Source organism: Pteropus alecto, unplaced genomic scaffold (genome assembly GCF_000325575.1).
Source record: "Pteropus alecto unplaced genomic scaffold, ASM32557v1 scaffold44, whole genome shotgun sequence".
Lineage (NCBI taxonomy): Eukaryota > Metazoa > Chordata > Mammalia > Chiroptera > Pteropodidae > Pteropus > Pteropus alecto.
This window is the reverse complement of record NW_006436812.1, coordinates 4,888,236-4,898,878: the sequence shown is the minus strand read 5'-3', so window position 1 is coordinate 4,898,878 and position 10,643 is coordinate 4,888,236. Positions and strand designations below refer to the sequence as shown.

Sequence of the window (10,643 nt, the reverse complement as noted above, 5' to 3'; positions counted from 1 at the left end):
GCCCGGACCCACCTCTACTGACACTCATCCCCACGCCTCTGCAGGGTCAACTCCAACTTGTTCTCCATGTCTCCATTTCGAGGTTCTCCTTTTCTGGGCAGCCTTCACTGGCCCCCCACTGGGAACCCAGTGCCTCCTCTGGGTTCCCGCATATATGACCTCTAGTGACAATTATACACCCCACTGGAATGAGTTCCTCAGGCTCCACTGAGTCTACTCCACTAGCCTATCTCCATCTCAAAGCTGGTCTCCACCACTCACCAGCTGGGGGACCTTGGGCAAGTCACTAACCTCCCTAAGTGGCCTAGTTTTCTTCATCTGAAGAATGGAATAATAATAAGGGAATTTGAGGATTAAATGAGATGATGCCTGGTGCACTAAAAACTCCATCAACTGCTATTGTTACTTCTCTTGCCCCCTCCCCAGGCATAACAAGGGCCCAGTTTGAGGTCTGTCGATTAAATGAAAGAAGGGACAAAGATACATGTTTGCCTTCGAGGAGGAGGAAGCCCGTTCCTCCTGCTTAGGATGGGGGTGTAGGGAGCACAGGCGCTGAGTCAGGGAAGACCTGCCCTCAGGGTTGGAGGACTCCAAGATCAAGATGGCAGGTTCCTGGAGGCAGGGAGCACCTCAGGTCCAACTCCTGACCTAGGCTCCCCCAGCGATCGCAGCCCAGTGGCCCTTCGATTCTCTATGAGGGGATCCCAGGAGCTCAGGGACCAGGTTGGGTAGGGGAGATTCAACCCCCAGCCCTTCCCAGGCAGCCACTGTCAGTCTCAGGCACTAGAGCACCTGGCTGGCCCCACCCAGGTTCCCAGTCCCGGTGAAGGGTGAGTTGTCCGGCTTCCAAGTGACAGGGCCCACAGGAAGGTGGCCCCAGGACGGGCAGCCACTGTGGGCCTGATTCACAGCTTTCCAGTAAGTGGGTTAACGGGATTCCAGAGCCTCCTGCACGGCCAACCCCTGGAGGCAGGAGCTGTGACTGAGCCTCTGGGCAACCCCCTTGTCAGCCCCCATCTCTCCAAGGCCCTAGGGCCTCCCCAACACCCCATACCCGAACTGTTCACTGCTATGGACCCAGGCCCTGGGTCCAAGCACCTGCCCTTCCTCGCCTGGATCCCCTTCCTTTCAAGTTGTGAAGACCTTTCTCTGCCCCCTCAACCCTCCCTAGTCAATGTCAAGGCCACAGCCTAGGTCCCCTCACCTGCTTCTCTAGAGGCCAAATCCTGGGCCCACAGCTGGAGCCAGGGGTGTCTTGAGCCCAAGATCCAGAGTCTGAGTGTGTCGGGCCAGACCTGAGGCAGGGGTCTCAACTAGAGCCCCCAGTTCCTCTAACGGCTCATTTCCTCCCAGCAGCCCCACCCCCTCCAATGACATACAGCCCCTGGTGGCAGGGACTGAGCCACTCACTGGGGGGACTGGTCTGACAGCATTCCACCTCCCAGGATAAAACCTGGGGTGACCTGCAGAGAACTCGGCACACTCCTGGCAGCCAGCACAGCTTGCCCAGCTGTGACCCCACCCCAACTACCATGCTCCTTTCCAGAACCTCTCCAGCCCGGGGTGGGGGCCGTCTTAGGATGTTAACCTCCCTGCTGCTTCTGGCTCTTACTGGTGAGTCCCAGGGACCTGCTGCCCCTCCCTCTTATCCTCATTCCTTCTCTGCCCCTCCTTGATTACCTCCTCCTCCCTCTCAACTCTGCCACCTGCCCTCCTGATCCTGCCTCCCAAATCCTCTGCTGCTTGTATTCATTCTCTCTCCTCCTCTCCTCTCCTCTCCTCTCACTGTCTTGTTTTGACTGCTCCGTGCATCACTTTTCTTCGTGGCTGTGAGGATTAAATGGAACATTGAAGGGAGGCACTAAGAGGGCTCATACACTTCAGCTCTGTTAGTTTTTATTGAACAAATTCATTGTTGTTATCATCTCCCTCCCTCCTATCTCTCTGGTCTCCTATGACGGTAGTATCCAGGCCTTGAACTTGCGGCAGCGGGGCAGCGAGGGAGAGGTCTGGGTCATTGACTCAGGTCTGGGGGAGGAGGCCTGATAGGGTTAGGTGTGTGTGCCCCTTATTTTCAGTGAGAGACGCCCCAGGAGTTGGTGTCTCGTCTATCAGCAGGTTCTTTGGATCCTGGGCACAAGCTGGACAGGAAGCTGGTGGGAGGGGTAAGGCTCAACTTAGAGTGAGGGCATGAAGATTCTGTCTGCCTTATCCAGGCTCCAGGAAATGCCTCTCCAGGAAGGCCTAGAGACCCAGGAATGAGAGACTGGATAGGGTTACTAGGCACGGAGAGGGGTGCTTCTCTCCACTGGACATTGGGGGGCTGCCTCTTCACTGGACAATGGGGCCTCTCCACTGGCCTGACCCTTTCTTTCTCTTGTCCTCAGCCACCATCAATGCTGCCAAGACTCCTGGTGAGTAGGAACCGCCCTGAGGGGAGGGGAAATGGAAGAAGCCCAAAGGGGAGAGCAGCGTCTGTGTGTCTATCTGTGGGGAGCATGTCAGAGGGGGCAGTGGGGCAAGAGAGGGTGTTGAGCTGGAGGGAAGGCAGGAAATGGGAACCAGAGGGCAGAGCAGAGACCGAGACACGGAAGAGAGGCCTGAGTGCAGCTGGAGCCCAGGAGGGCGAGTGGCTGAGAAGGTGGAAGGCGAAAGGAATAGAGTCGTGGGCAGGGCTGAGAACCAAGTGAAGGGGGAAAGGCCAGTCAGAGGAAGGACAGGGCGGGGGAAAAAATAGCCAAGGAGGGGGTACATGGAGGGCAGGAGGGCAGAGAGAGAGGCGGTGGAGCACGGGCCCAAGTATTCGAGGAGGGTGAAGAGAAAATAGAAAGGGAAGAGGACTGTGCTGAGGGAATGACAGAAAATGTGATCTTCCTCCGCCAGTCCCCCCAGCCTGTGGGAAGCCCCAGCAGCTGAACCGGATCGTGGGTGGCGAAGACAGTGCCGACGCTGAGTGGCCCTGGGTCGTGAGCATCCAGAAGAACGGAACCCACCACTGTGCAGGCTCCCTGCTTACCAACCGCTGGGTGGTCACCGCTGCCCACTGCTTCAAGGAGTATGACAGCCAGTTTCTTCCACTTGAGTCCCCAGCTTCCTGCCCCAGACCCAGACTCCTCACATAGCCCCAGCTTCTAGGCCCTGGTCCAGTCTGAGACCCCTCTGGAGGGACCCTGCTTCTTCCCAGAAGCTTCTTTTTCTTTCGTGGGCCTCCTTGTGTATGCAGTTCTCCAGACCCCCTCCCAGACCCTTTCTGGCCACCCATGCTTCCTGGCTGACTCTGCCCCCTTCTCTCTTTCTTCTAGCACTCTGAACAAGCCAACTCAGTTCTCCGTGCTGCTGGGCGCCTGGCAGCTGGGGAACCCTGGCCTGCGATCCCAAGAAGTGGGTATTGCCTGGGTGCAGCCCCACCCTGTGTACTCCTGGAGGGAGGGCTCCCGTGCGGACATTGCCCTGGTGCGCCTCGAGCATCCCATCCAATTTTCTGAGCGAATCCTGCCCATCTGTCTGCCTGATTACTCCGTCCACTTCCCTCCGAACACCGACTGCTGGATTGCAGGCTGGGGGAGTATCTCTGATGGAGGTGCGTTTCTTCCCCCACCGGGTGGTTGGGGACAGATGGGAACAGATGGGAACAGATGGGGACAGATGGGAACAGATGGGGACAGAGCGTGGTAGACATTCAGAGACATAAGTGCCATGGTAGCAAAACATAGAGGCCAGAGGCAATATATGTCAGAGACAGACAAAAAGATGAGCTGCAATCCAGAGATGTGACATCATAGAAGCCTAGGTGGACAATTTTGGGTCATTTTTTGTTCTGAGGCAACAGCAGCCAGATCAACGAAGCTATTAAGTGATCTAGGAATGGCTGAAAGGAGGCATATGTTGAGGCCAAGGAAAATACCATCAATACAAAAACAGCCCTGAGAAATGGGAATAGGCACCCCTGGTGGCAGCATGCCATAACTGCAGGCAAAATTCCCAGGAAGAAATAGTCTCTGTAACTGTAAGATATAATCGTCGAACTAAGTATGGAGGTTTGGAAAACACCATTTAGAAACACGAAGCAGATTAGATGAAGTAAGAGGCAGTGAAACAGAAAATATAGATAGGTAGATAAACAGAGCGACAAGAGAGAGACACACAAGAAGGACAAAGTATATGAGAAAAATGGGACTTGAACTAGATTCCAGAAGGCTTAAGAGAAATGACACCAGTTTAGGTGTCTGATGCTGAGGTTGCATCCAACCTCCCCATGGTTCTCCCTTGGGTCTCCTGTGAGAACTAGAATTGTGGACTGGTGAGGGTTTACAATCCCTCCAGGCTGTGTGTGTATGTGTGTGGGTTTCCTCAAGTCCTGATGACATTCAACACTGAATGGTTATTTATCGAACACTTAACCTGCCACAGTCTCCATGCTAAATAAAGTAGTGCCTGAGACAGGACAAGCCTACATCGTCGGTTCTAAACATTTTGTGGGCATCAGAGAGCTTGTTAACAATTCAGAGCTTCAGGCTGCAAATTCATGCTTGGATTTAATAGGTTTAGAGGTGCAAGCTTGGAATTTGGGTTTTTCACAAGCATCTTGGGAGAGCCTGACAGTTGATCTAGTAGCCTTTGAGAAACGGCTGAGGGGAATGGAGGAGGGAATTGAGAGAAGGCAACCAGGAGATCTTCCCAAGCCTGACTCTCTCCTCCCTGCTCCCAGTGCCCCTGGCCCACCCTCAGACCCTGCAGAAGCTGAAGGTTCCCATCATCGACTCAGAAATCTGTGGCCGCCTGTACTGGCGGGGAGCTGGGCAGGGAGCTATCACTGAGGACATGCTGTGCGCCGGCTACCTGGAAGGGGAGCGGGATGCCTGTTTGGTGAGCACCTTACCTTCTTTCCAGCCCTGCTCTACTGAGCTCTGTCACTGACCGCAGGGCTTCTCCCAGAATCAGCTGTGACCAGCAGCCCCCATAGGTGCCTTCGGAACTGGCTTGGGCTCAGCCACTCATCCATCTGTTCATACATCTAGTGTATACTGAGCATGTCAGGTGTCCAGACCCCACTCCTGGGGAGCCTGCATTCTCTTGAGGGGGCCCCACGTCCTGGTCCCCAGGGCCAGCTACAACTCCGTCACCGTGGTGGAGGATGGCAGGGTAGTGTGATGGTCAACACCTGGGCTTGTATGTTGTGAGACTTGGTTACAATTCCTACTCTGCTGTCCATGGTCGGCAGCTTGGACAAGTCATTTCTACTTTCTGAGCCTCAGTTTCCTCAAATAACAATACTCCCCACCTCACCTGTGAGGGAGGAGGTCTCGCAGTGTGCTTGTCATCAGAAGTGAGCCCTGGAGGCATGTCTTTCCCTGCTGTTCTGGCCTAGGTGGATGGAGTTTGGGTGCCACGGCCTTCTCTGGGAGGGTGAAATGCCCCCCCCCCCAAGGGAACCGATTGCCACCCGCTGTGTCAGGATCTGGGCTCTCCCCACTCCCTGCCCCACGTGAGTCCCTAACCTGCCCTCCTCCGCAGGGCGACTCCGGAGGCCCCCTGATGTGCCAGGTCGAAGACACCTGGCTGCTGGCAGGGATCATCAGCTGGGGCGAGGGCTGTGCAGAGCGCAACCGGCCCGGGGTCTACATCAGCCTGTCCGCCCACCGCCCCTGGGTGCAGAGGATCGTGCAAGGGGTGCAGCTCCGCGGACACTCGCGGGGAAGCCAACGGCGCGGGTTAAGGATCCGGAGACAAACAGCTGCAGCTGCCCGAGGCGCCCCAGCCGCCTGACCACGTGGTTTTCTCCGTTGTAAAAACGCCATCTACCTCTGGGGGGCGCCGGGTGACGGTACAGGGTCACCTCTGCTGCCGCCGTCGCCCCCGACCCGCGTTCGGGCTCCACCCCGGGGCTGGAAACGCCTCTGTGTATATACATGTTAATGATTTTTACAGTTATTTGTAACCCTCCCCGCATAGTTTATTTATTCCCCCAATTTCAATAAATTATTTATACCCCAGTTTCTATTTTTTCACTGTGTATGGGGACACTGGGAAGCAGGGGTCCACTTGGGGTTAAAATGGGGGCAGGCAGGCATCCTGACCACCTGGGGTTTAACATCCTGTCCCCTGATCTTTGCACTGTCCCGGAGAGGAGGCAGGAGGCCCTGCCACGTGAAAGGCGCCTGGGGGGTGTGGGGAGTGGGAGCTACAGTGCCCTGCCTGCTGGGTTTCAAGCAGGGCTGGCTGGGAGAAACCATCCCTATGAGAGTGGGTGGCTCCTCCCCTCCCCTTGCGCTCAGAGCCTCATCTCCTGGATTTGGGCTGAGGCAGCCGTGCCTCCGCACCCTGAGAAGCTGACTCACCAGTGACTCACTTCTGATTTTGTGAATCCTCCCTGCGGAGGAAGGAGCACAACAATGAGACAGCAGGCCTCTAGGGCCTGCCTCATCTCGGGTTGAGTCACCTGCCTGTGCTCGCTCACAGGCCACCTGGAGCGAGAGCCATATCCCAGGCCACAAGGGGTCGCCTGGCTGCCTGCCCTGAGGACCCAGCAAACACTCCAGTTCCCGAGGACGGCCGTTCCCACTGCACACTCTTCTGCAGGGAGGCCTCTGCTCCCGGACCTGCCCTGCCTTCCTCCCCCAGCCTGCCCCCCACATCAGGAACCCTGTCCTAGCCCACTTGGGCGTTCCGGAAATAGGAGATTTCATTCTAAAGGAGTTTCATTCTAAAGCAAAGTCAAAAAAACAACTAGGCCCAGTCATTCTTAAAAGAGAGAAGTCTCCAACCAGAACTGGTCAGTGAAGTAAGTTTTGGAGAAGGCAGTGCAGGTTCTTGTTTGTTTTTTGGTATCCTTTATTGGGAATACTGTTTTAAAACATTTGTTCATGTTGTTTTCATTACCCTTGGGTTATTACCAGATTGCAGTAGTGCTGTGGGTTTGGTTTTATTAGAAAAGCAAACAAACACTAAACTGGCCTCCTGCTCACCTAGGAACCAGCCTGGGGAGTCAGTGGGTGGCTCAGGTGAGAAACAAATCCTGGGGCCTCCCCTTTGTGACCTAGTCCCCATTCTACCTCTCTTGTCATCTTACCCTCCTCTCTTGCCTTCAATCCCCCCACCTCATTTGCTACCCTGGCCCCTCCCTCAATTTTCCCGTCTTACAGGCTCCCTCTCTGCTCTTCGCACCCCCACCTGCTAACCTCGAGGACCCTGTCCCTCATTCTTTCTCCTTCTCCCTGTCTCCATCCTTCTGTCCTCCTCTCTGCCCCACAGTTTCTCCCATTCCTGTGTGTCTACCATCCTACCCTATCCCTCCCCTTCGATAAACAGAAGAGCCCCTTCAAGTGGCCCTGACAGAAGCCCCTGAGAATGCGAAGCCTAGAAACATCTTCTGGCAGAGAAAAGTCATGCCATCAATGGCAGAACACTCCTGGGTGAGGTGGGTTTTCTCTGAGTTGGGCGATCAGCCTCCAGGGAGCCCCTGATCCTGAGGGCACCCCCATCCTCCTCAGGAGCCTGAGGGACACACTAAGCCTGGAGTGGAGAGTAGACATTGGGCTCCGAAGTGCGACAGGATTTCCAAAAATCCTCTTCCCCAGTTGGGGATCGGGGGTCCAGGAGGTCAGCCTAGCCCCAGGAGAGTCCACTCTAGGGTCACAGAGGTGTTCCTTTGCTCCTTGGTTGGAGGTGGGCCCAGGAACACACCCCAAACCTGAACCACTCTGGGTGGGAAAGCCTCACTGCTTTGGCTCCACTAATACAACCTGCCTCTGGAGACGTTCGGGCCTGCCAGCTGTCTCTTCCAGGGGAAGTCTCATGGGGCCCAGTTCCATCCTGAGCTCTCAGACAGATGTCTCCACTCACCTTCTGACCTCGGAGAGTCCTTTGTAGAATCCTCCTTACCTCCCCAAGGGCAGGGGTGGAGACCATCTGGTCACAGTGACAATTGTGACCAGCAGGAACTACTTTAGCTGCAGGATGTGAGGTCTGACTATGGCTCCTTCACAGCTCCTTCCTCAAACCTTTAACCCTTGAGGAGACTTTCCCTCCCACACCTGGGACGTCCCAACTCTTCCCCACTCTGCATCCAGAACAAGTATAAAAAAATACACATTTAACCCCCAACTTCCTTGAGGTGGCAGACTCCTTCGGTTGGCTAAGCCAACACCCATTCCAACCCCCATCGCTTGCTTCCTCCACCTTAGAGACTGGAAAGGTAACTGCTCATTTTCACAATCTCCAGCATGGTCACGAATGCCTGTGGGACTGAGTGTTGGCCAATGAAGTTGAAGTGGGTATCTGATGGGTGGTTTCTTGGGAAGACTGTTTCTTCCTGATAAAAGGGACATATTCAGCTGGCATTATCTTTTCTACCTTTCTCCCTCTTCTAGTCTTGGATGCAGGGGAAGAAACCAAACTCAAGAGGTTATATACTGTATGGTTCCATTTATATGACATTGTGGAAAAGGCAAAACTATAGGGACAGAGAGCAGATCGGGGGGTGCAGAGGTTGGGACGGGGGAAGGATTGATCACAAAAGGGCATGGAGGGTATTCTGTAGTGATGGAACAGGCTCTGTATCTTCACTGAGGTGGCAGTTACATGACTGGATACATTTATCAAACTTATAGGACTATAAATTAAAAATGGCGAATTTTACTATGTATAAACTATACCTCCATAAACCTGATTTTAAAAAACCAATAACACAAAAATATAAAGTCCTCCTCTCTTTCTCTCATTCTCTAAATTCAAGCCACCAGCAAATTCTGTTGGTTCTATTCTATCTTTGAAGCATGTCCAAATCTGGCCCCTTCTTCCCAAGCTGGCCCAAGCCACTCTCCTCTTTACCCTGGATTTCTATAATAGACTCCAAACTGGTCCCCCTACTTCTTCTGTTGCTCCCACCTGTCTATTCTCAACATAGCAGCCAGAGTGATTCTCTTAAAACCTAAGTCATATCATGTCATTCTTCTATTCAAAACCCTCTGATGGTTCTTCACTTTACTCAGAGGAAATGACATAATCTTTCTGGCCTCCTTCTCACCTCTCGCCTCCTTACTCCCCGTGCTCAGGCCCCACTGGGTCCCAGCTGTGTTCTGGAACACAACAAGCATGCTCCTGCCTCAGGACCTTGGCACTTGCAGTTTCCTCTTCCCCCACATGACTGCATGGCTCACTCCCTCACTTCCTACAGATATCTGCTCAGATGTCACCACACCACCATCCTGTTTACAAGAGTAGTGTCCTCCCCCTCCCCTCACGCTTCTTTCCTTGCTTTCTCTTTTTTTCGGGACATTGATTACATGTTACATATTGTATTTTTTTTTCTTGTTCTCTGTTGATTGTTCCTTCTCAAACACACACAACTAGAAGGTAAACCTCTGTCCCTGTATTTGTCATATTCTGTTCTTATTGTCTGTTTACTAGACTATCTTTCCCAAGAAATATTCTGAGTTTATTAGGAGTTAGATCTTTACCTGATTCACCTTGGTATAGTCAGTGCCCAGAAAAAGGTCCTGGCAAAACAGCAGATGTTATAAATGTTTCGTGAGTCAATGGTAAGAAGTATCATCTATTTCATCAGTTTGGTGAACAATGTTGACATATCTCTTTTGTTTCTCTAATGAATCACTCAAACACCACGTTTTCTCATTAGCAGAGGTCCATTCTCTCTTGAGACTGCCCCTACTCCGTCCAAGAGTCCTAGGGGTTTACTTGGTCCGAAGGGACCAGTCCTACGAGAACGGGAAGGGCATTACTCCTTCAATTAAGTTCCATTGATTGGGTCAAGGTCAAGTGGTGATGTTGATGAACAGGGCCCCCCACAGTCTGACAGACCACCCTCCATCCCACTCCATGCCTTTGTGACACTCTTGCTCATCTAGCTCACTGCTGGCCCTCCTCTGGTGTTCTACATTTGAGACCTACAGTTGCAGGCCTTGAAGGTCATACTCACAGGCTTAGTCATCATTTCCCAGCACAGAGAGCCTAAGTGGCCATGTCAAAGAGCTTCTAGCCTCAGTCATATGCTGTACTCAAGCCCTTATATACTTGTGCTGACCCTGGATCACTTGGGATTACTTCTTCACAGGACCAGTTGGGACTCTTAATTCGTCAGAGAAATTCCGATAATATCAAACCTCACTAAATTGAACTGGTCTTCTAACTATTTAATTTAGTTATTTTATGCTTCATTCACCATTGAATTTCTCCCATTTTTTTGTATTTTTCTCTGGTTGCTGGATTTTACATTCAGTCCCTTTAGTCGCTTTAAGTTTCCCACATCTGAGAAATATTTTTCAAATTTCCTGTTTTGTGATGATATGAGCTCCAGGAAATGCTACTAATATTTACCTACCTAGCTTGTGTATCATGGTGTGTAGCCAAGAGATACTGCATTTAATCCACCTACCAGGAAGTAGTGGCCATTTCGCTGGGTACCCCATAAAGGCTGTAAGGATAGAGTTCCTTTTAAAATTGCTGCTAGGCCCTATGCAAATTTACTCACACCATCATCAGATTTGCATATCAAAGGGTCTCAGAATGTCAGCTCAGGCCTTAAAGGTGCACAAACAAAAGGTCCTATCACCTCTTTACCCCACTACAGTGGTGCTCATTAGACTAATATTAGCACAACTCCGGAGGTGATCCTCACATGATTC

The 10,643-nt window shown here is 52.6% G+C and overlaps 1 protein-coding gene across 1 annotated transcript; it reads left to right on the top strand.

Moving 5' to 3' along the window:
* Nucleotides 1-1,532: 1,532 nt before the first annotated feature.
* Nucleotides 1,533-5,766, top strand: LOC102896794 (brain-specific serine protease 4). The gene is made up of 6 exons (XM_006914191.1): nucleotides 1,533-1,614; nucleotides 2,388-2,414; nucleotides 2,884-3,055; nucleotides 3,303-3,580; nucleotides 4,709-4,866; nucleotides 5,515-5,766. The coding sequence occupies exons 1-6, from the start codon at nucleotides 1,533-1,535 to the stop codon at nucleotides 5,764-5,766; spliced, it is 969 nt and encodes a 322-aa protein (XP_006914253.1).
* Nucleotides 5,767-10,643: the final 4,877 nt, after the last annotated feature.

Excerpts from the sequence above, each read along its gene's own strand:
- LOC102896794 (XM_006914191.1), top strand. The coding sequence starts at position 1,533 with ATGCTCCTTTCCAGAACCTCTCCAGCCCGGGGTGGGGGCCGTCTTAGG. Across the intron at positions 2,415-2,883 it reads CAATGCTGCCAAGACTCCTG|TCCCCCCAGCCTGTGGGAAG; the intron begins GTGAGTAGGAAC and ends TTCCTCCGCCAG. Across the intron at positions 4,867-5,514 it reads GGGAGCGGGATGCCTGTTTG|GGCGACTCCGGAGGCCCCCT; the intron begins GTGAGCACCTTA and ends CCTCCTCCGCAG.